Consider the following 24,776-nt stretch of genomic DNA (forward strand, 5'->3'; position numbering starts at 1 on the left):
GTTGAACTGGAGGTAACTGGGAGGCATTCCAGAGGGAATGACCTTCCTTTTCTAAGTAAGCTCTACACCAGACGTTGGGCGTGAACTCACAACCCCAAGATCAAAGGTCACATGCTCCCTGACTGAGCCCGCCAGGTGCCCCAGGATGTAATATATTTTCATGTGATTGAGGCCTCATGAGAGAGGTCTAGACTGGAAAGGATGACAACTGTCTGACCATCCACCTGTTCCCAAATCCTCTCATTGGGCTTTCCCGGGGGCTCACCCAGGCCCTCCTTGGATACCAACAGTGACAGTGAACTAGCGGCCATGAACAGACGCTGCTGTAGCACCATGACCAGAGGCTCTGAAGCCAGAAAGTCTGGATTTGAATCCAGTTCCGCCACTTACAATTCTCTATTATCCTGAGAAACTTACTTTCCTTTCATGTCTTCGTTTTCTCAAATTTAAAGTGAAAATTAATAGTAAGGATGAAAAACGAGTACAGTGTTTGTATAGTCCCTCAACCTGCTGTCACGGGGTTTTGAGGACGTTCTCCCTTCACCTCAGCAAACAGCTTCATCCAAGGGAAGTGGCCTGAGGGCTTCCTCACTCCTTATGACTGACAGAATGATCAATTGAACACACTTGCAAACACCCGCCAGTGATGTGGACAGGCCCAAGGGGGTGATTATAGAATCTGTCTGGAGTCCCACAAGGTCCTTCCCAGGGATGCTTTTGTGTGACACCCTCTGACCTGCCCCTCAGTCCGGCCCTTCCTGAGTCAGGCTGTCTCCGAGGGCCTTCCTGGGCTTGCTCAGCCAAGATGGACCCTTGTCCCTAGCCTCCCCTGTCTTGTGAGGAGGCGCGGTCCTCCGGGGACATGCATCCCTGGCAGGCTGGGCCTGTTCCTGCCTATCAGAATGCACCCCCTTCTGTGCCTATGGTTTCCTTCTGGGAACCCTCACTTCCTTCAGCCCTGATACCTTCTCCTTCTAGGCCCCCTCCTCAGGGACGTCTCAGGCCTGCTGCTTGTCCAGGGCACCCCAAGCTGGAGAGCAAGAGCTTTTCTGCAGGCCAATTACACTTAGCTGCTCCAAGCCAGAAATTCTGCTCCTGTGGAGATCCTTAAATAAGGGCCCATGCTATACAGAAGGTGCTCAGACATGTGAAAAGATGCTCACCACCATTAGTCCCCAGGGAAATGCTAGTCACAACCATAATGAGATGACACCTTATACCTATCAGAGTGGCTAGAATCAAAAAGACCAGAAATAACAGGTATTGACAAACGTGGAAAAAAAGGAACCCTTTGCACCCTTGTTGGTAGGAATGCAAATTGGTGTGGCCATTGTGGAAGACCGTATGTGGGTTCCTCAAAACTGAAAATAGAAATATCACAGAATTCAGTAATTTCACTACTGGGTACTTACCCAAAGAAAATGAACACTAATTCAAAAAGATATATGTACTTCTATTTACAATAGCCCAGAATATGGAAGCAACCCAAGTGCCCATCCGTAGGTGAATAGATAAGAGTGGTATGTGTGTGTGTGTACACACACACACACACACACACACACACACACACAGACACAGGAATATTATTCAGCCATAAAAAAGGAGATCTTGCCATTTGCAACAACATGGATGTCCCTAGAGGGTATAATGTTAAGTGGAATAAGTCAAACAGAGAGAGAAAAATAGCACATGATTTCACTTATATTTTGGAATATAAGAAATAAAACTGAACAAAGAAGAAAAGAGAAAACAAAACAAACAAAAAAACCAGACTCAAATACAGAGAACAAACTGGTAGTTGCCAGAGGGGAGATGGGTGGGGGATGAAGAGGTATATATTTTCAGTTTTGAAATAAGTTGCAGAGATGAAAAGTACAGCACAGGGAATTTAGTCAGTAATACTGAAAACACTGTTTGCCGACTGATGGTGCCTATGTTTACCGTGGTAAGCACGGAGTCATGTACAGAATTGTTCAGTTGTTATGTTGTACACCTGAAACTAACACTGTATGTTAGTTAGACTTCAATACAAAAATAAAATTAAGAGAATTATTTGTGAGGATCTGGGATCTGTGCACTGTTGGCGGGAACGTAAAACGGTGTGGAGAGAACTCAAAAATGAAAAAATAGAACTACCATATGATCCAGCATTGCTACTTTTGGTTATATGTTCAAAGGACACGCAGTCAGTACTTCAAAGAGAAATCTGCATTTTCATGTACAGTACAGCATTTTTCATAATAGCCACAATATGAAACAGCACAGTGTCTGCCAGCGGACGAATGGATAAAGATGTATGTATACAATGGCGTAGTATTTAGCCATGAGAAATAAGGACATCGTGCCATTTGCTACAACATGGGTAAACCCTGAGGACCTTATGTAGGTGATGTACGTCAGACAAAGAAGGATGCTGTATGACAACCCACAGAATCTAAAAAGGTAAACTCAGAGAAACAGAGCAGAGTGGTGGCTCCTAAGGAATGGGGACTGGAGGAAATGGAGAGATGTTGGTTCAAGGTTGTTTCTACTTGTAAAAAATTTCTGAGTATCTAAGGTATAGTGTAACAGTGATAATTAATAATACCATAGAATATCCTTGAAAGATGCTGAGAGAGGAGATCTTAAATGTTCTCACCACAAAATAGAAATGGTAATTATGTGACGGGATAGAGGTATTAGCGCATGCTGTGACGGCAATCATTTTACACTAGACACTTGTATCCAATGTGCATGTTCAAGTTAGACAATGTTACATGCCAGTTACATCTCAGTGAAGCTGGAGGGAGCAATAAATAAAGGCCCATGCAAAGGGCAAGGATAGGCCTTCTTTTGGTCTTAAAAGGCTCCTGCTGAGTAATGCTGAGGAGGGGTAGGGAGGCAGGAGGTGAGAGAGGGTGCAGCTCTGCAGAGCCCGCCCCTTACTGGCTGTGATCCAACCACCTGGCTTGCTCCGTGAGACACTACAACCATTTTGGAAAATGAACAAAGAAAACTCTCTTAACAGGTGCATAGCCACTGGCCCAGCATCACACTTTGAAAATCCATTCTGCAGAAATAGGGCTGCCAGTATATAAGAAGAGAGTCACAGGAGGATTACGTTTGTAGTGGCAAACAGACAGAAGAGCCCTGGAAGTTACCCGTCCATCGGAGGGAGAAGGGTTGTATTAAGTGGTGGCACATTCAGGCGCTGGAATATTCCATGGCTAGTAAAGAATTAGTCAAAACTACCTCCACTTCACCTGGGTGAACACGTATGCCATATTTTTTACATTAAAAGGAAAAACTACTTGTATAATAATGAGAATGAGTGGTTCCAGTTTTCTAACAGTATAAATATATATGCATTTGCATATATTTATGAGAACATAAAGTATTGATGGTTATTCATACTAGTTATTCAAACTGCTAAAAGGGTTACTTGAGAACAAGAGACTTGTAGGAGGCAGCTTTTTAATTTTTTCTTAATAGAACTCTGTCTTGTGTCCCTTGTAAAAATAAGCATGTATAATTTTATGATTAAAAAAAGTAACAAGCTAAAAAGTATATCAGCTGTGCAGTATGTTAGAAGTCCAGATTTCCAGGCTGTATCTTTTGAATGAGTTTCCACAAGAATGGGGCCATCACTTATGCATTTGGAAAAAAAGCTTCACAGGTGATTTCCTAGCCCCTGCTGGGTCTGGGAATCTGAGCCTTAGCAAATCCATCTATATAATGGGCTCAACGAGACCTCTCCCCAGGTGTTGTGAGAATTAAATGACAAGCTGCAGTGAGCACTGACAGTATGCAAGCCACCTCCGATTATCCCAATCAGCACTGTCTGCCCTTTCTCTGAATGTTTGCTAATTTTGTCTTATACTTTTAGCATTTCAAGTGTTTCATGTCATTGTTTTATTTGTAATCTAAGAATAAGACTACATTCTAGAAGGAACCCATTGCATACTTTCAGATCCACTGAACATATTCTGAAAACTAACATCCGAGTTGACTAAATGGATTTAACTACTTGGGCTCCTAAGTTCTTCTCCAGACCCCTGTTATCAGGGGATCTTATCCCTGCTTGACAATCCCTCACCTACTGGCATTTCACCGGCCTCTGACCCTTTGCTCTGCCTTTCCACTTGGGATGTCCTTTCCATCCCTGCATGCCCAGTCAAACTTGTCAGGTGTTAACACTTATTGAGCTTCTACCATGAGCCATGCCCCATGCAAGGGGCCTTACAAACAGCATCTTCAATCTTTGCAACAATCCTGCCAAGTAAGCATTATTTTGCAGATGGGGGAAACAGAGGCTCAGGAAAGGCCCAGCTCTTGGGACATGTTGAAAGATCTGGGACTTGAACCCAAGTGTGTCTTGGGCCCTGTTTTTGGGCTCATCTCAGACCATAGCACCTCACAGGCAGCCCTGCACTCATCAGTAATTGGTTGGAAAGCACCTGTGATTTAGGACCTGGGAGTTCCACAAAACCCTCCACTCAGACTCCCCAGACCATAGAAGTGCATTTATCATAGCAGCTCCTAGACCCAGGAGTGTCCCCTCAAGGCATGTGACTCCCCAGACTCCTGGAATATTACAAGCCATTCTCCTTCCTTGTCATCTGTCCGCTCCACTCAGACATAGGTGCCCAATGTGTGGGCCGGCCATGCAGGGGGTGCTGGGCCAGCCTGCCTTTTTCTAAGGAGGTGGGGCAGAGGCTTGTCGTCTCTCTCCGCCCCTCTGTCTCCTCCCTTATACAGAAGTAGGGACTGCAGGGGTAAGGAGGGATGTTGTCTCTAGCCCTCACCCCAGAGAAGCTGTCTGCCTGTTTCCCTCACTTAGAACTCCTCTATGACTACTGATTTGAAAAGCATCAGGGCTACAATCTGGCAGAATCCCTTGGCTCCACACCAGGGAAAGTTTCTATCTGGGCTGCAAGTTCACACCAAAAGGCAATAATATTGTGTTTGTTGCTACTAGCCCTCTCCATTAAAAAATAAGAGCCACCATCGTAAGTCCTTTGGTCACAGTGCCCAAGAGCTGTTTATCTCTCTCTACTAGGCAGGCATACTAGGAGTCTCGGTCCTGGTCTAAGGGTTTTATCGGGTTCTGTCACATCCTGGAATGTGCAGGCCTTGGGTTCTGTCACTACCTCAATCTAGACATTCCTAATCTTCCTGAATATTCTGGATAAAGATGCCATGGGTGCCTTTCTGCTGACTGAGTTATTTCTGATCCAACTGTACGTGGCGTCCACGTGTTTGAACTCGTTGGGGCTGGAGGGCAGTGGAGGGCAAGGGGAGGACCATGGGTCAGCTTTCTTCCAGAGTCACCCCAAAACGGGGACATCCTTGGGGTTGGACCAGCTCCACAGAACACTCTGAACAAATTCCCATGATCCCCGTCTACTAGGCCAGCAGAAAATGGCTGACCCCTCCCAGTTCTCCCAGAGAGCAAAGGGTTCAAGTTACTTCACTACCGCCTGATATACTGCCACCCCTGGGCACCAGTGTCACCTCTGCTCTATTCGTCAAGTAGAAAGTCACAAGCAGGAGATATTTATAGTCTTTCCCTGTAAACCAGAGGCCTTTCCTAGGGCTCCTGATATCATACATTCACAACCATTACCAGACTCATCTCTCACAGGTAGTCAGTTAAGAACCATCTAGTTCTGCGAGATACTGTAAAAAAGACTGGGTGCCTTCTTCTCTGACCAAGGAAAGAATTCTGTGTGGCTTCAAGACAGGGGTGGGAGTGACCTCCAAGAGTCACCTTAAGGACTGGCTCACTGCAGGATTCCTGGCTCAGTGGGCGGGAACTCCCAGCTGACACATAGATGAGAAATGGCTGCTCCAAGCTGTGGTGGAGATGGAGACCCGGGGCCTCTGTCTCAGAACCAATCCTCTTCCTGCCTCTGAATACCCAGGGCTCCCCATTCCTCATCCCACCTCCCAACCCATGATTTTCTGGACCTTCCTCAGTCACCCCTTCAGGAAAACTAACCTGGCCTATGGCCCGTTCTCTAAGGATAGGATTTCATCATGAACTGGCAGAGTCCGTGGAGACAGGTGGCCCTCATGCTCTTTGCTGAAATGGAGCCTTAGCCCACAGAAGGGTTAACTCTAAAGGCTGGTTTGGGGGAAAAGCACCTCTAAGTGTGGAGGCAGAAGTGGAGAGTCCACACAGCTAATAACACCCAAATATCCTCTCAGAGCCTGCTCAGTCAGGAAGCCCTCTTGCCAAGTTCTGGTGGTGGTTGTGTTCTTCTCTTTGAGCAGAGTTAGCTGACCAAGGACACAAATTCAAAAACAGAGGAGAAGTGGCACTTCTGGAAACAGCACAGCGGCTGACAGGAGCATAACCTTGTCACAAGGGCGCTGCCACCTCACGTGATTCCAGTTGACCCCATGCTCAAGGTCACAGAGCCAGGGCAGCGCTGGAGGGAAGGGCTAAAGGGCAGCACTAACAAGAGCTGAGGGAGGGTGGCTTGTTCTGGTTGCACATGTCACCCTCCACACCCACCAGAACACGGGCAGCCAGAGATGCCATCCACTCAAGGGGCCAAAGCAGGGTTGACCTGTAAGCCCCCGGGAGCCAACCACGTGAACAAGCAAACACAAAACACACTTTGCCACAGATGAAGCACGTTTAGGCCAACTGTGCAACAGGTTTACCTCTGCTGGGGGCAAAAAAGTTGCATGGCTCCTGGGGCACCTGGGTGGCTCAGTGGGTTAGGGCCTCTGCCTTCGGCTCAGGTCATGATCCCAGGGTCCTGGGATCAAGCCCCGCATCGGGCTCTCTGCTCAGCGGGGAGCCTGCTCCCCCCCCCCCCCGTCTCTCTCTGCCTGCCTCTCTGCCTACTTGTGATCTCTGTCTGTCAAATAAATAAATAAAATCTTTAAAAAAAAAAAAAAAAGTTGCATGGCTCCTGATTAATGGATTCGTGATTTCAGAAATGAATCTCTAGCCATGGTATTAGCCAATTTAAATTGGGTCCAGCTGTTGGGTTAATTAGTAATTCGCTTCTTTTGAGACCCTCAAAATGTTCATTTTCCACTTATTTATCCCCAGTCATCGTTTTGATGCCGCTGAGGTTGAAAATCATCCCCAGAAACGAACGGATTAGTGGAAGGTTAAGGTCCCAAATGCAGAGGCATTTAGATACTCCCTTAAGAAAAATTCCTAATTCGCCCTCCAAAACAAGCGGACGAGCAAGGTGCTGAGAGCAGCGCCTCACCGCAGAGCTGCTGCGGGGAACGGTGGCCTGCGCCTGTGTGCGGGGAAGAGGGGGCCGCAAGGCGCGCGCTCTGGCGGCTCGTCTAGGGGACACCACGAAGCCCTCACCCGGGAGCAGCGCCCGAGAGCTGTTACCGCTGTCCTCCGAGGTCCCGCCCGCAGCCCTCGGCCCCCTGCTCACGAGGCGCCTCACACTGGCTCTAGCAATGCGCCCCGCTTTGCAGGTATAAAGTCGGGTTTCAGGGGCTCACTGACCTTGGAGCCGGAGTCTCCCACGTCCCGCTGCCCGCAACAGCTGAGAAGTGTAACCGCAGCTGGCCGGCCTTGGCCTTGAAAAGGCTCCGGGCTGGGCGGGGCGGGGGCCCATGTCGGCCAATCCCGTGTCTGCCGTCGGACGTGGACGTCAGGGCGCGCAGGCTCCCGCCGCGGTGCCCTTGAAGGCCCGCGTCGGACTCTTCCCCCTGGGTCCTCGGCTCTCCAGCACCTGCCCTTTCTCCCGAACGTTGCCCTCCCCCACGTCCCTTCCTGGAGGCCGCGGCTCCCGGGGCTGTGCCAGGTTCCGGGCCTGCAGCCTGGCTGCCCGGACCGCTCAGCCCCGCAGCACCCGGCTTCGGCTTCGGGGTGGAAGTGTCAGCAGGGGGGCTGCCGCACCTGTTAGGGGATTTGTTTCCAGGTTCCCTCTGCAGCCCCATCCCGCGAGGGAGGAAGGGGGAGGCGGCTGGCTCTGGAGGATGACCCCGTCCGCGCGCCCCAGCTGAGGGTTGCGAGGTAGAAGATGCGCAGAGCTCCCGCTCTCCCGCTGCTGACCAGGCTCTGAGCCGGGGACCAGAAAGATGTCCTTCTAACGTGTCTAGGGCCTGGATTCAGGGATGACAATCAGGTTTCTCTTCTGTATCAAGCCATCTGAAGTAGACTGCTGGACGATTTCCCTTTCAATCCGCACCAGATTAATGCATCACCCAGGAGGCCCTGCAGGCCACATCCCTGCTGAAAATAGCCCTCCTTGGGACATGCGCCCCAAACCAGAAAGGTTGACTGTAAATAGCAGTGACCCACGAGGACTTGGGCTGCAGCCCTGACATTTCAGAGAGAGCTGCCCAGGTCTCTGGCGACGGTCACGTACCCAGCCGCTATGGCCAGGTGCACATCACCAGCTGGTTCCTTTCCCTTTTTTTCTTAGGGTCCAGCCGGGAGCAGGGGTTAGAGCCCAGAAATAACCTCCCAGCTAGAATGGTTCTCTTCCAGAGTTTCTACTTCTTTTAATTATGACCCAAAGCAAAAATACACATTACCTTTGCATGGGGTTACTGATTGGGAGGGTGCATGAGGGGACCTTCTGGGTCTGGGAAGCTTCCTGATTTGAGGGTGACTGGATGGGTGCAAATGTGTCTAAAAATTCCTCAAGCTGTGCCCATAGGATTCAGGCATCTTACTGAGAATTGGTCATATGTCAGTTTATATATATATATGCTATCATTTTGACCTAGCTTACACCGAATCGAAATTTTTACAAAGCCATACTTACCCTTCATATGATATACTCAGATATTTTCTAGGCACTTCTATGTTATCTCATTAAAACATTGGCAGATTTGGACCAAACTGATTGCATGATCTTCTAGAGTCAGAGTTCCCAGTTTGCACATTCTGTCATAAGGGACCATGGTCTCTCCAGCCTCTGGGGGCCTCCCCCAGCAGAATGGACAGCAAGTTGGAGGTCTCCAGGGCTGACGAGCTGCTCAGCAGACTGGGTTCTGCAGGTAGGGGTTAGGGTAAGGTGGTGTGTGTTGGTGGGGGAGGGGTAGTTTAGGCTTCTTTCTTCCTAAAATAGCTCTTTTGCAGGCACACTGTTTCCAGGCATTTCAAGCACCAACTGAAATAAATCCAGTGACCCTGAAGGAACCCAGATCCTGGACCCAGAAAAAGATGAAGCTTTGACGAACATGAAGACGTAGAGTTTAAAGAACGGCAGTTACAATGAGAAACTCCTCTTCTTTTTCTTTCTTCCCCGATTCCTTACTAATGGACATTTAGTCCTCCCCCACTTCCCAAGACCCCCCTCCACCCTACCTCATGCCCTCATCTTTTATAGAAGTTAGTAAGGTCAGAAGAGAAGCGGGCACATTGCTGAGAAAACAGGGTGTCGCTTTTCTTTGGGCGACCGGGCCATCTTGAAGCTTACGACAGGGGTGACAAGTGGCTCACTGTAATTCCACAGTTGCTAAATTCCTTCATAGGTGATCCCTGTCCTATGCCATTTATCCCTTTCTCATTGCTGCCAACTCCAAGTTCAGGGGCTCTGCCCACACCCAGTAGCCAGTGCGGCCACGAAGCTGGCTCTTGCCATGCAAACAGGAACAGAAGAGAAGCCTGCCGCTGCCATGTCACCTGCTTGAGAGGAAATCTGTCCTGGGCTTACACTCTTTCCCATTCCTGAGGCCAGCTGGAGGCTGGATGTGTTGCCAGTCAAGGGCAATGCTGTGTGGGGTTCCTGACTCCCCACCAGCTTGATTGCTCATTTCAGAATTGGAAAGGGAAGCCAAGGAAATAGGAGACGCCCCAATTCTTTCTCCCCTCACTTCTCACTTGTGCACGACAGCTGCATCATGCTCTCTTCAGCCCGAAATGTTAGCACGACTTCACTGACTTGACCACAGTTAGAGTATTTTTATCTACATTATTCCATGTAGCCATTGCAGTCATTCTAAGGGCAGACATATGTTTTATTTCCTAGGTGATGAACTTTATTTCCTAGGTGATGGCTCAGTAGCCCATCCGAGGTTGGAATGATGGCAGGGCCAGGTCACCCAAGCACTCAACCTGTCCATGGGGGTTGAGCTGCCATTCGATGAACCGGGCTGTTTGGGCAGTAATGAGGTTCTATGTGCCTGGGGGTGTTGAAAGGTGGTCAGACATGGGCTGGGGATGTCACAGGAGAGATGGAAGCGCCGGAGAGACAGTGGGGCCAACCGCCCTTGATATTTTTTCCAAGGTTCTCTGATATTTTAGTGCCTGCAACATAGGCTTCTTCCAAACTTTACTTTCTGCTGAACTTTAGAAGTAAACAAATATCTGAGGAAGCCCATTGCTAAAAAGAAGACGAGGTAGAAGAATGCAAAAAGAATCAATGAAGAGACTAATGAGATTTTCGAATCAAGAAAGGCGAAATTTAATTTGCATATAGGTATAACCCACATCCCACCTGGCAAGTGTTAGGCTACAGCACAAACCCTTCTGTCAGAGTCACAATTGTCAGCAGATTTGCAAAGTTACTGGACACAAACATTACGCTTCTCAAAGTAACACACTGGTCTGTCCACCATACACACACACACACACAAATAACAAAGAAATACATTTAAATAATTCTCTGCCAAAGAGAGATGAGGATGGTAATCACGTTACCTCACATTTGGATAAGCACTTTACAGTTCACAATCTAACCCATTTTGTCCTGACGACAGCCCTGTGAGGTAGGCGGCACAGGAATCACAATTAGTTCCATTTTGCAGTTGAGGGAACGGGCTCGAGGAGGTTTTAGCACTGACCTAAGGTTTCCCCACTCACAGATGGACATCCGGGCCTCGGACTCGGCCGGGGCACCTTAGCCGGCTCTTTCACGACTGCCTTTCTAGGGAAGAACGGAGGGGGTTGTGCAAAAGACCATGGTTCAACATCCAGTAGAACTCTTCTTTTTTCTGGGGCAGATGAGATCAAGTACAATCAGCCCTACGGTTAATGGCAGGCTGTGCGGAGGCCAAGATGAATAATTTTCTCAATCATCCCTGTGTTTACACCTTGAACAAAATGGTTGTTTTCTACCCTAGCTCTGCCCTTCCTTGATTTTTAAGTCACTTACGGCCATGGAGAAAAATGACACTGTGATTAGATTTCATTGACTCAAGTCTTATTACCAGGATTCACATAGTGGCGCCAGTAATCAAGTCATTATCTACACGTACAATCTGCTGTCTTACTGAAATGAAAATGAACCATGTTCATTTATTCCTTCTGGCTGTGCACATTAGCCTGGCTCTATTCTTTAGCCATAAATAATATATAATTTATTCCACCATGTAATATATATCCCACATATAGTATATTCTATTTCAATAGCAGTAAAAATGATAAAACATCACAGGATGGATTAAAAAAATCTTTAAAGAGAAAGATTTTTTCCAGGGGGAATAAAATAAAACTTCGCAAAGAAACGCTAAATAAAATCCTTTATTTTAAAATAAAAGTTATTTTGGGGGGGAATAACCCCTCTATTGCATTACTTTTTAAGTTAAGAATTTTAAAAGTGACCCAGTCATTGCCGACCCAAGTTTTTATCTTGTATAATACAGTGAGAGAAGAGGTGCTAGCCCATCATCGTATACTCCAAATGGGAATGTAATGTATTTTTCTCTTCCAAGTTATTCAGTATCTAGGAGTTTCATTTGTTTTTAAGCAGTACTTTGAGACATATGAAATCTAACAAACAGTAATGGGGGCTTTGTGGGAGAGCCACTTAAAATATTGCAACAGTAGTTCAAAATTCTCTCTTTAAATTCCTTCAGAGAAACACTAAGGAGAAGTGACAACATTGTACTTCATGCTTAAACCTGTCACATAATATATTGGCTTAAGTAAGAGATTTGTCCCTGCAGCAAACCTGGATGTCTTAGTTAATAACCGAAGGCATCCCCTAAAAGTCCCAAGATAATTTCATCGACAATACAAAATGTGGGCATTCATCTGAAAGAATGAAATTGGCTTTTACTTCTGACTTTCTAGGTTAATTTTGCAACAATACAAGTGTTTGCTATTTGGTTGACGGGCTGACCTGCCTTCTGCTCTTAGAAGTGGGTCTCATATAATGGAATACTGGCAGACACAGTTGGGAGTGCACGGTCCAACAGTAAACACAAACTTGAAAGGCAGAAGAAGGTGGGTGCTTTAACAATCGGAAGCACTACAAATTGCTCTCGGCGATTTTAAATGTGACCAAATTGAATTTTTTTAAATGCACATGCTTATCCCAGATGGTCCAGAAATGGTGCATATCATCAAAAGGAGCTCCCTTGGAGGTAGAGTTCTCTCTTTTTGCAGTTCCAGCAAGCTTTCAGACTCCAGTAAGCAGGAGGGGCATGTAACTCAAGGAAACGCTAACGGTCACCATAGCAACTGACGGTGCCCGTAGCTGACCACTGGGGGGCGCTTCCAACATTCTGCAGGAAATTGGCGAGACAGCTTTGTCTCTAGTTGAGGAAACCCTGGCTCTCCAAAAGGGGAGGAGCATTTGGAAACACCTCTATCTCTCATCTTTCTTTAGTAAGAAGGGCTGCAGTGCCTCTGGGAACATTTGCGTCGGACAAATAAGGGTCCACACGCAGAATGACCTCTTCCCGTCTGGAAGACTTTGCGGACTTCAAAGCAGAGCGCATGGACCTTTCCACATGTTGTTCTGCCTGAAACTACTATGTGTGTGGTCCTGCCACTGATTTTTCGTGGTTTTTAGTCCACCTTCCAAGGCTGTGTTTTTGAGCCAAGAAAGTTAAGCTTTATTTTCCTTTTCTTCGGCAAGACCTCGAGATGCTTGGTGAAGCTGACATATATGAGTTCAAACCCTCAGTACGTGAACACTGAGATACAAATTGCAAGTTAAGCATCATTACGATCCAAACAACCCATGCTTCTTATCATGCGTCACGATGCATCAACCTCTCATTTGAGACTAAAGAGAACAAACAAGCAACTTCTTAAAAAAAAAAGAAAAAGAAAGCATTCATAAGTAACCCTCCTTGGGTTTAGTGCTACACTGTTGGCTAATATGAGCTATTGAAAGTATTTTTGGAATGGTCTTCAAATATTAGAAGTATTTTCTTTTACTTACTTGGTATTTCACTATATAGTTATGTACAGAGATGGCCCTTACCATGCAGGAAAAATGTACATTCTCCCCGTCTAGGGTACATTATCAGCGCTAGTGCTTTCACTGGGCCTTATGAGCCAGCAAGCTGAATTTATTAACCAGCCGTTAGTTCTAACAAGATCATTAAAGTGCAAAGAAGGAGGGAAAACAGCGAGACAGATCAATTTTTTCAATGTCAGAATCAATGTACTTCATGCCCCTAAGAGAAATCATCAGGTACAACAGGCTCAGGTAACAACAACTCTGTATTTTTCCTCTTTCTTCTTTTAAAGCAGAGCTCTCCCTGAGAAGAGAAGAGGGAGGTAAACGTGAGATAGCCCTATTTCTTCCACAACCATCAATCCTGGGAAAAGGAAGGTCCTTTCCCAGCACAGACTAACCCCTGCATTGAGTCTTCAGAAAGAAGAGCTGTCGAGTGGTTGGTCCCATCTCCTATACACATAGAATATTTTCACTCATAAATATCCCAATATTTAAAAACAAAGATGACTGGGGAAGAACTACCAACAGCACACAGACGTGTAGGTTTAAAAAAAAAAAAAAACCCACAAAACAACGTTTTAAAAAATACAACCAGGATTCATAGTGAGCGTAAAAATGGTCTGTGTAAATCAGGAAAAAATCCCACATTTCTGTGGGGAGGGTGGAGGGGAAGAGCACAGCAAGGTGCAGAGATGATTTTTAAGTCTGTCTGATCACTCAGCCTAAAACCCTGTGGCAAGGTTGTGGCCTTCTGTCCCCTTCCACAGTCTCGTTGGTGAGGTGTGCAGGCCCCTCTCTGCAGACTCTGCACTTGCCTCTCTGAGAGCACCGGCTCCTTGGGCCCCACAGCCTCAGGAAGGAGCCCCTGCCCCACCTGAAGACAGCCCCCGGCTGGGATCCCCCGGGGCAAAACCTACCGAGTTTTTAAAATTTTAACAAAGTTACGTTCACCTGGCTGTCATCGTGTCTTTCCTGTGCTGTTGCCTAAAGACCAAAAAAGCAGTCTCAGAAATGCCATTCCTCCAGCGTAAGTAGTTAGAATGCACTAAAAACCATGCACATGCTGTAGACTGAAATTGCTCATGTGGGGGCCCATCTCTACGGAGGAAGCCTCGGCTGTTCTGGAAGCTGGTAATACAGAGAATATGACAGAGGCAGTTATAAACCCTAAGAGAAGGTTGGTAGGTGTACCCTGGCCAGCGAAATGCCAGACGAACAGCTCGGGCCTTTTCCAGGATCCTTGTCCGCGAGCTCTCACAGAGCCCGGGCAGACTCGGAAACCGACCTTCTTATCCGCTTCCTTAAAATGCCTCCCAGCATCTCCTGTATCACATTCCCTTATGAAAAATGCACCATCAGCTCTACCGAGGATCAATCTTTTCTCCTTCCCACCCCAAGTCTGAAAGCATCTGTCTTTGACCCCAAACAGCTGGGCTTCCCTGGCTGGAGACAGAATTCCAGGTCCGTCCCATCTTCTTCGGTGCACGGAGGAGACTGGCTTTGTCTCCGTCCCCGGTCCTCACGGCGCTGTGGGAAGCATGGCATGCACAGTTCCGTCCGGCCCGCTCTCCAGGAGACGTCTACAGACTCAGGGGCGAAGCCAGACCTTCAAGCAGGGAGCCGAGGTTCAATTTTTAATGACAGTTCATACAGCGTATCTTCATCTATGATGAGGGCTTTGTCAAGCAGGTACTGAGTGACCTGGAGGAACAGGGAAATCCTCGCTTTGGGTTCTTTCAGAACATGAGTGCGCACATTTTCTGAACGGAATCTGACACAATTCAACATTTTCTCTTGAACATTTAACAATGTTACATCATGGTTTTAAAAATCATGAATATATTCTCATTGTACAAAAAAAAAAAAAGAAAAAAAGGAAGGGAGGGGGGAGGAAGGGAAGAAGTGAAGAAGGAAAGGAAGAGAAGGAAGGAAGGAAGGAAGAACCATACATTTCCAGTCCTCTCCCAGCTCCTCACCCCAGGGACGTCCCTGAAGAGGCACTACTGTTATCATTTGGTTTGTATTCTCCAGAGTGTTCTGTCTTTCTAGATACTACATGTCCTTATAGAAATCTTTTCTTCCCTTATCATTCTCAGGTACATCTTATTCCGCTTCTGTCTCCTCAGTGTAGGTCAGGGAGAGCTCCCCACGTCAGCACAGAGAATGTGAGCTGCCGTACAACATCAACATGTGATCTCCCCGAGTGCATTTAACAATCTCTTACTGATGGGCGCTTAGTTGCTGTCAATATTTCACGCTTACACAAAGCGACAGTGAAATTCCTGTTAGCACATTTGCTTAGTGCTGACGTGGGAATGTTCTTTTGGGGTGGACGCTAGCAGTGAAATGAAAGGAAATGACACTAAAATAAAAATGTTGGGGCCCGAAGGATTTCTGTGGAAATATTGCTTTAATTTTATTGAGATATAACTTTTGTAAGAAAAATGGATAGTTGGATTAGTTTTAGCATAAATATCACAGTTCAGGACCATTCTCCTACCCCAGGAAGTTCCCTCCTTCCGCTCCCCCGTCAGTCTGCTCCCAGGAGCGGCCCGTGCTGTGATTTCTAGCACCATGCATTTGTTCTGTCTACTCGAGACTTTGATGGAAGTGGAAGCACACCGTCCGTACTTGGCGTGTCTAGCTTCTTCCGCTCAGTGTAACGGTTTGAAGTCCTTCCATGGTGTGGCGTCTACCACTAGCCTGCCCTGCTATTGCTGAATGGCGTCGCGTCCTACGGATACGCCACATTTGTTGATCCTTTCATCTATTTATGGACACCTGGGCCGTTTCCAGGTCGGGGCTATTATTAAGAAATGCTAGGAACGTTTTATACAAGACTTTCAGTGGGCCTGTTTTCATTTGCCCCTGGGTAAATACCTAGGAGAAATTCCTGGGTCATAAGGTAGACGCATATTTAATGTTTGAAGCAATATCCACATGGCAGGCACGGTTTTCTAAAGAGGATGCGCCACGTTATTCTCACCAGCAAAGTAGAAGACTTGCGCTTGCTCAGTTCATCAATTTTTAATTTTAACAGATGATGCAAAGATATCCTCCCAAAGTGCTGTACCTATAGTGTGTGAGAGTTCCTGGTAGATCCCACATGCTGACGTTTGCTATGACCAATATTTTAACATTTTGTTTATCTGTCAGGTGAAAATGATGCCTCATTATAATTTCCATTTTTTTTTTCCTTCTCACTAGTAACGTTGAGCATTTTAAAAATATTTACTGGCCAGTTTTGATTCTTATTCTGTGAGTTACCTCATCTGTTCAAAGCTGTGCTGATTTTTCTATTGAGTTGTGTATACTTTTCTTACAGACTTACAGGAATACTTTCCTTCTGTCTCTTTGTTTTACATGTTACACATGTCATCTGCTGTGGGCACCTGGGTGGCTCCGTCGATGAAGCGTCCGAGTCTTGATTTCAGCTCAGATCGTGATCTCAGGGTCGTGATCTCAGGGTCGTGACATTGAGCCCCTCACCAGACTCCACACTGGGTGTGGAGCCTGCTTAAGATTCTCTCTCTCTCTCCCTCTGTCCCTCCCCTTGCTTGCCCCACACCCACATGCGCTCTGTCTCAAAAGAAAAAAAATTTTTTTTAAAAATCACCTCCTAGTCTAAGTGGTTTTATTTTTGCTTTTTAAATTACTACATTTTGTCATATAGAAGTTTTTTTTTTTTTAAAGATTTTATTTATTTATTTGACAGAGATCACAAGTAGGCAGAGAGGCAGGCAGAGAGAGAGGAGGGAGCAGGCTCCCTGCTGAGCAGACAGCCCGATACGGGGCTCGATCCCAGGACCCTGGGATCATGACCTGAGCCGAAGGCAGAGGCTTTTTACCCACTGAGCCACCCAGGCGCCCCCATATAGACGTTTTTAATTTTGATGCAGCAAAGTTAATTAAGCTTATCTTTTATAGCTCATACATTCTTTGCTTAAGAAGGTCTTTCAAATCTAAAGGTTGCAGATATTTTATACTATATTTTTTTCAAATAATGTAATACTCTTTTATATTTAGGTAATGAACTCATCTGGATTTTTTTGTGTGAAATGGTATCAGATGGAGAGCCAAAATTCCTGTTTCCTTTACGGGACTGGTCAATTTCTTTCTGGCACTTTCTTTAAATGCCTCCTTTATCCCATATTAGATTTTCATATAGACAAAATCTGCATCTGGACTGTATCCCATCCACTGAATCTGTATTCCTGTGCCAATGTAGTCCTGCATTATTCACTATAGTTTCAGGATATGTGTCTATATCTGGTAGTGAAAGCTCTATTTACTCTTCTTATTTTTCAAAAAATCCATCGGGTTTTTTTTGTGTGTGTGTTTTGTTTTGGTGTTTGTTTGTCTGAGCTTCTTTATGAGTCTCACAATAAATTTGTCAAGTTCCATGAAATAATAAGGAAAAAATTGCTGTGAGTTTTATGGGAATCTTCCATACTACCCTCTCAATTTTTCTGTAAAGCTAAAATGATTTAAAAAATATCTATTTAAAAATGAAAAAAGGAAGGAAGGAAGGAAGGGTGGGTTGGTTGTGGCTGGGATGGAGGAAGAAAGGGGGTATATGATGTGAGATGAACCTTGAAAGATAAGAAGGAGCCATGTAATGTAAGACTTATTGGACACATCAAGACCTTTTCTTTCTATATCTGAAGAGCATAAAAACACCTATAAAATATTTTACACAGGGGACAAATATATTTGACTTTATGTTCTAGAGAGTTCTATCTGGCTGCAGTTTGTAGAATGGATTTTGCGTTCTAGAGTGAATGCAAGTAGACCAGGTAACAGAACAGGTAGCTTGGAACAGGGTGGTAATGGTGTAGACGGATTTGTGAGAAATACAGAACATACCATCAATAGAACTTGATAAACTGATTTTCTTTTTGTCTTCTTTATTTCCCAATCAGAGTTGCCAAAGATTTGTCTATTTTATTGGTCTTTCCTGTGAGTCAGCTTTTGATATTATCAATCAACTTTACCACTGTTTCTAATTCATTAATTTTCACTTTTTTCTTTATTAATTCCCTTAACAACCATGCAATGTTACCTTTGGCTGATGGTCTATTCGATAGCAAGTCTGCTGGAATTGGCGTATCTCTCTGATGATGTGTGATATCTGAGAGAGAAACAGTCACAACAAAATCAAAGCCCAAGTATTTCCTTGTATTGCAACACATTCTTCCAGGCCCTATCCACAAGTCATCACACCTTTCTCCAGTGAACTGTCAGAGCCCTGCCCTATCATTTTCTATGCCCAGCCAGGGCTTTCTTGCCCTTCAATGAGCCACATGAAATGCAAACGGCAAGAAGATACTGACTTCACAATTGGGAACAGCTAGCACTGGGTGACCTCAGGTCCAGCAGTGGCAAACTCTTGGGTGTTACTGACCTTGGGCTCCTTGTTCTAACTTAGTGCTTAGAATCTGGCTGTCCAGCAAGAAGCCTTCAGCATTTGTCTGTCACCCTGTCTCAGGAAGTCATTCCTGGAGCTTTATTCCCCACCCCTTCGCCCAGAGTGCATGCAAGCTGAAATACCCCTGCTGAAAATCGCATCGATCACTCACATCAGCGAGGAAACCCAGTGTCCCCCATCCCTTCCAGCTCAAAATGTAAAAGCAAACAGTGACCTCCGTGACTTAGCCTCTTCTCTCGAAGCCACTGACGTCACCGAAACAGGCTGCTGATGAAATGATCACCTACCATTCTCATCTTGGAGAAATTAACAAGGCCTTCCTCGGTAAAGTTTGGTGTTCCCTCTTCAATAAATGCCAGGTCTGTCAGGTACATCCCCAGATAAGGAACAGCTGGAGGGTTACAGCTGCAAAACCAAGAGACACTGTTCTCAAGCTCATTCGCACAAATAGCGACTCCCCTCCCACGTTTCACAGGAAGCAACCACACTGCTTCAATCCTGAAGAACAAAGTCTTTAATTCTGTCTGCACAAGCACACTCACGGTATTATGAGTTTTCAGTACATCTCACAACAGGATAGAACAGAAAATTACAGCCTGTGTTTTACAATGTGCCTGAGACAATGGCATGTTCAAACCACAGGATGTCTCACAGACAAATACCAAGTATGTGCTAGCGGTACTTGTCTGCGGTACTTGTACATGGGCCGCGCTTCCCCAGGGAGTAAGAGCACGGAGGAACCTTCAAGAACTGGGTAGAAAAATCAATGTCATTAGAGCTTGTAAAGCTTGTTTTCTGCTTTCATTAGTATTTCAATGTTTTAGTGGGTATAGACCTAATGAGTATCACCACTGCACTTTAAAGTGATGCCTTCTTTGTTGTGTTTTTCGAGGTGGGTATCTTGGTCTTCTCAAAGTCAAGAGTGAGGAGGACATGGGCCTTTGAGCCAGAGAGAACTGGGTCTGAGTCCCAGCGTGACCACTTGCTAAGGGATGATGGCAAACTCTGTGAACCACAGTCTCCTCGTTGTGCTTAGATTAACAAATACCAAATCAAGAAACTTTTTATAGTAAAAGATGGTTTGATTTTAGAGTAAGAGATCATGATATTTTCTCCTTATCTGGGATCATCTGCATGCCACCAGTAGGTCCACAGGACACTTACTGTATGCACAATATTTCAAATGTCCCGAAAAATCAGGATACTACCAAGATGATGGAAGTTGTTGCCCATTTGTTTTTCTTTTCAAAGCAAAGAAGGAGGTAGGCCACTATTTGTATACTGTATACATTTTTAAAATACATTTCTGAATTATAAGTGACTTAATAATTAAGATAAACTTACTTTTTAAGGGTTTCTCTGAGATTTTTAAATCTTCCTTCAGATGAAACAGTTTTCTGAAGCTTGTCCATGAGAGCTTTTGTCTGGAGAGAAACAAACAACTTAGCTTGCCATGAAAACACTCCTGTGGTTTGACCTAGAGAACCTCAGTTTCCTTCCACAGTGGCAGGTGCTGATGCCTTTATCAGATGATATGATTTTGATTGATGATGATATGATATGATTTTGAAGTACAGACACGGGGCATTATGACTGAATTTGATGTTTCAAAAAAAAAACTTGTGAAGAAGAGAAAGTGACTATACTGCTCATTTAGCCAAAAAGTGGAAAAGGTGTAGAAAAGAAAAAGTGCGATGCACGAGAAATTAGGGACTTAAATGATCGAAAAAGCACACGTTGACTTAGGGAATCTTAAATGGGAGGTCTCATGTCAGGTGGTTTCCACGGTCAATCTTTTTGGGTGTTAATTTCCAAATCACCAAGACACAGATCTGGTTGCTTAGCTATCTTCTGCTACAAACCCTTTGTTTTGCGATCACCTTTCTCAACGTGTTAGAAAAGCATAACTGACATTTTCCAAGAAATAAAACTGCTGTTGACACTGATCTGGACTTTCTCGCATGGACGCGGGAGACCGGGAAGGTGGCACTTGGGGATGATGACCCACTCCCGGTAATACCCATGCCCAGGCGGGCTGGGAGGAAAAGCACTTGGAATGTCCAGTTAGTGACTCCTCAGACTACTCTGTCTCGGTCTGGGGAACAGCTGCATGCTTCATGACTCAAAGGGGTACCTTCCCCACCCTGGTTCCTGAGGACTCTGGAAGAAGATAGCCAGCAAGGCCTGGGGAAGGTTGGCGAGGTAAGGGGGACAGGATGGGGCCCAGGTGTGCCTCCTGCCTGGCCCAGAGCTGCCCTTGGGCTGAAAGAAGCTGTGCAAATTGAGTCTGTCCTAGAGCCACAGACCGAATCTGGTGGGCTTCAAACTGCCCAGTCTACCATGCCTTCTGGATGTCTCCCTGCCTGGACTCAGATCTAAAGAAGAGACAGCCGCAAAGCAGACAGTGTGATGAAAGAATGTGAAGGAGGCCATATCTGCAACCAGGCACTCCTGATGGTGACTAGACCCAGGTCCTGGGCCCGGGACGATAGCCTAGCACTTCTCTGAAAGCCACTTGGAGTGACACATTCATGGGATTCAAATGGTATATCCTACTTAACGCCTCTACAGGTAGTACATTCAAATTTGAAAAAAATATTTAATATCAGTCTTATCACCCCTATTCCAGGGTCAGTTATCCCTAAGGCTGCATCCTGTCAAAGACATGGGTATCACCTAAGTCAACAACAGGAAAAGTTTAATGTTTTCTTTTCTTTTTTTTTTTTTTAAGATTTTATTTATTGGACAGAGAGAGGACACAGCAAGAGAGGGAACACAGCAGGGGGAGTGGGAGAGGGAGAAGGAGGCCTCCCGCTGAACAGGGACCCCGATGTGGGGCTCAATCCCAGGACCCTGGGATCATGACCTGAGCCGAAGGCAGAGGCTTAACGACTGAGCCACCCAGGTGCCCCTCTTTTTTTTTTTTTCTCAAGTTTTTATTTAAATTCCAGCTAGTTGACATATAGTGTAATATCAGTTTCAGGTGTAGAATTCAGTGATTCATCACTTTCATACAATACCCGGTGCTCATCACAAGTAACCTCCTTAATGCCCATCACCTGTTTAATTTATCTCCTCCCCCTCTTGCCCCCCACCCCACCACAGTCCACTTTCCCTCCAATTACCCTCAGTTTGTTCTCTACAGTTAAGAGTCTGTTTCTTGGTTTGCCTCTCTCTTTTTTTCCCCTCACAATGTTCATCTGTTTTGTTTCTTAAATTCCACATATGAGTGAAATCATATGGTATTTGTCTTTCTCTGACTGACTTATTTTGCTTGGCATAACACTCTCTAGCTCCATCCACATCACTGCAAAAGGCAACATTTCTTTCTTTTTTGTGGATAATTTTCCACTGTGTGTGTGTGTGTGTGTGTGTGTGTGTGTGTATACATACATCCTGCATCTCCTTTATCCATTCATCAGTCAATGAACATCGGGCTATTTCCATAATCTGGCTATTGTTGATAATGCTGCTATAAACGTCAGGGTGCAGGTAGCCCTTTGAATGGGCATTTTTGTATCCTTTGGGTAAATACCAGGTATTGCAATTGCTGGCTCACAGGCCTAATGTTTTCTTAGAGAAGATTTATGAATCTCTTAGTACCAACCTCAGATGAAAAAAGAAACGGGGGAAAGAGAATGAAAGAGAAGGCAGAGGAATGACTTACTGACCTTGACGATGTGTGACAGTCTGTGTGACCAGATAATATGCTCTTTGTATCCAGTGCCCAATGGCAAGGGTTACCATTGCCTTACGAGGAGGCAAAAGTGAGCCACAACAAGGGTATCAGTGTCCAGTTTTTAGATTCTGATATAGCTGTTTGAAGCCCATTTTAAAAACAGTATTCTGACACCATTCATCATAAAATCTATCAAAAAACTAGGAAGAGGGAGCAGTTTCCTCAGTTTTATAAAAGCATTTACAAAATACCTATAGCTAGCATGATCCTTAATGGTGAGAGACTGAATGCTTTCCCCACAAGACTGAGAACAAGGAAAGAATGTCCTTTCTCACCAGCCTTATTCAACATAGTTGGAAGCTTAGCTAAAGCAATAAGGCAAGAAAAGGAAATAAAAGGCATATGAATTGGAAAGAAAGAAGTAAAATAGTTCCTATTTACAGATGACAACGGTCTGTGTAGAAAAATCCCAGGGACTCTATAAGAGTCCCTAGAACTGATCAATGAGTTTGGCAAAGTTGGAGATAGAGGACAAACACCAAAAAAATCAACGACATTTGTACAGACTAACAATGAATGTGTAGAAACCAAAATTAAAACCACAGTGACATTTAAAATTTCTCCAAAGAAAATGAAATATTTAGGCATAAATCTAAAAAATTTACACAGAACTTATATGTTGAAAATTTCAAAAATGCTGATTTAAGAAAGCAAAGAAATCATAAAGAAATGGAAAGACAGACTGTGTGGACTGGAAGACTCGATGGAATAAAGATGTCAGTTCTCCTCAAATTGATTGGTTTACTGAAATTCCAATAAAAAGTCAGTAAAGTTTCTTAGACTTTTTTTTTTTTTTTACAAAATTTATATGGAAAGTCGCAGCACCTGGAGTAGCTAAAATAATTTTACAATAAAGTGGGAGGGATATAGAAAGAACTTGCAGATCTCAAAGGTAAAAAAAAAAATCTAATTAAAAAATGAGCTGCAGACATTTCACTGAAGAGGATAAACAGATGGCAAACCAGCATATGAAAAGATGTTTAACATCACTAGCCATTAGGGAAATGCAAATTGAAACAATAATGAGATATCAAAATGGCTAAAATAAAAAATAGTGATAACACCAAATGTGGGCAAGAATTTGGAAAAACTGGGGGATCCATACTTTGCTGATACAAGTATAAAATGGTACAGCCACTCTGGAAAAGAATTTGACAGTTTCTTATAAAACTAAACACAATTACCATCTGATCCAGCATTTGCACGCTTGGGCATTTATCCCAGAGAAACAAAAACTCAGAGTCACACAAAACCTATATGTGAATGTGCATAACAGCTTTATTTGTAACAGCCCCAAACTGAAAACAACAACCCAGATGTTTTTCAAGGGGTGAATGGTTAAAATGTCCTATATTTATATCATGAGGACTACTTAGCAATAAAAAGAAATGAAGTATTGATACATGAATGGATCTAGGGAATTTTTAAAAAGGCAATCTCAAAATGTCATCTACCATATGATTCCATTTATATAATGTCCTTGAAGTGACGAAATTTTATAGAGATGGAAAACAGATTTTTGGTCGCCGGAGTTAGGGAAGGGGCAAGGAGGAAATGGCTACGGCTATGTAAGGTGGCAGGCGGGATCCTGGTCACAGCACTGCGTTGTATCTTGACTGCAGGGGTGATCAAAGTGCATAACAGTAAACACACACAGGCCCAAATGAGCATATACGTAAAACAGATCATCTGAATAAGGTTAGTGATGTTGCCAATGTTAACTTTGTGGTTGGGATGTTTAGTTACATAAGAGGTTACTGTGGGGGGCACTAGGTGTAGGCTGTAGGGGATTTCTATTATTTCTATTTCTATTATTTCTATTGTTTTGTTTTTTTAAATAGAACTTATAAAAGCTGTGGCAAGGCCCAGGCTTTGATCACAGATAAAGAATTTGCCTCTGGCACCAGGAGGACATGGTGGAGTCTGGAAAATTCCCCCAACGCTGTTTGAGAGGGCCAGGTAGTTATCTGCTAAAGAAGAGTCAGCCTGCCCACAAGGGATCACCAAGGACAGGACAGCCTCTAGGAGAGGTAGGACATACCCAGTCTCAGAGAAGCCGGTGGGAGCCAGTGAGAGCTGTAGGGCAGGTGAAGTCAGCTAAGTCCCCCTGTTCCTGGGCAGGCCAGGCAGACCACACACACACACACACAATCACACACACACCACACGCAGGCAATTCACGGGGGCCTCAGCTGGCAACCAAGTAGGAGAAGACTGCACCAGGAGACCAGTCAGTGCACACCGCCTCCCAGAAGCCCAAAGGAACCCTCCCCAGCACCCAGGGAGGAGGCCGGGGAAAAAGGGCAGCAGGGAGACTGTGATTTCATTTGAATCTTGAAAAAAATCGAATGAAAACAATGGGCATGAACAAGCTGAGTCCCATTAAAAAGAAATTAAGAACGCCTCGTAAAAAAAAAAAAAAAAAGAGTGCTTCCTGCACACCTTGTCTTTATGCCAAAAGTTTACTACATAAATGACCAAAACCAAAAACCAAAAA

At 44.9% G+C, this 24,776-nt stretch overlaps 2 protein-coding genes across 4 annotated transcripts in view; both read right to left on the reverse strand.

Moving 5' to 3' along the window:
• CKMT2 (creatine kinase, mitochondrial 2) overlaps nucleotides 1–8,179 on the reverse strand; it is a 33,028-nt gene extending 24,849 nt beyond the window's left edge. The window contains exon 1 of one of the 2 annotated variants that reach the window (XM_080804689.1): nucleotides 7,469–8,179. In XM_080804689.1, the coding sequence (XP_080660815.1) occupies nucleotides 7,469–7,580 (112 nt within the window). In that variant the 5' untranslated portion in view covers nucleotides 7,581–8,179. The remainder of the gene's footprint in view (nucleotides 1–7,468) is intronic. The other variant, XM_080804690.1, reaches the window with a different exon arrangement.
• A 2,189-nt stretch (nucleotides 8,180–10,368) lies between these two features.
• RASGRF2 (Ras protein specific guanine nucleotide releasing factor 2) overlaps nucleotides 10,369–24,776 on the reverse strand; it is a gene marked incomplete at its 5' end in the record, with an annotated part of 256,694 nt that continues 242,286 nt past the window's right edge. For both annotated transcript variants that reach the window (XM_080803329.1, XM_080803328.1), the window contains 4 exons: nucleotides 10,369–14,813; nucleotides 18,175–18,243; nucleotides 18,828–18,945; nucleotides 19,885–19,964. In XM_080803329.1, coding sequence (XP_080659455.1) covers nucleotides 14,721–14,813; nucleotides 18,175–18,243; nucleotides 18,828–18,945; nucleotides 19,885–19,964 — 360 coding nt within the window. In that variant the 3' untranslated portion in view covers nucleotides 10,369–14,720. The remainder of the gene's footprint in view (nucleotides 14,814–18,174; nucleotides 18,244–18,827; nucleotides 18,946–19,884; nucleotides 19,965–24,776) is intronic.

This window comes from Martes martes (genome assembly GCF_963455335.1).
Source record: "Martes martes genome assembly, chromosome: 5".
Classification (NCBI taxonomy): domain Eukaryota; kingdom Metazoa; phylum Chordata; class Mammalia; order Carnivora; family Mustelidae; genus Martes; species Martes martes.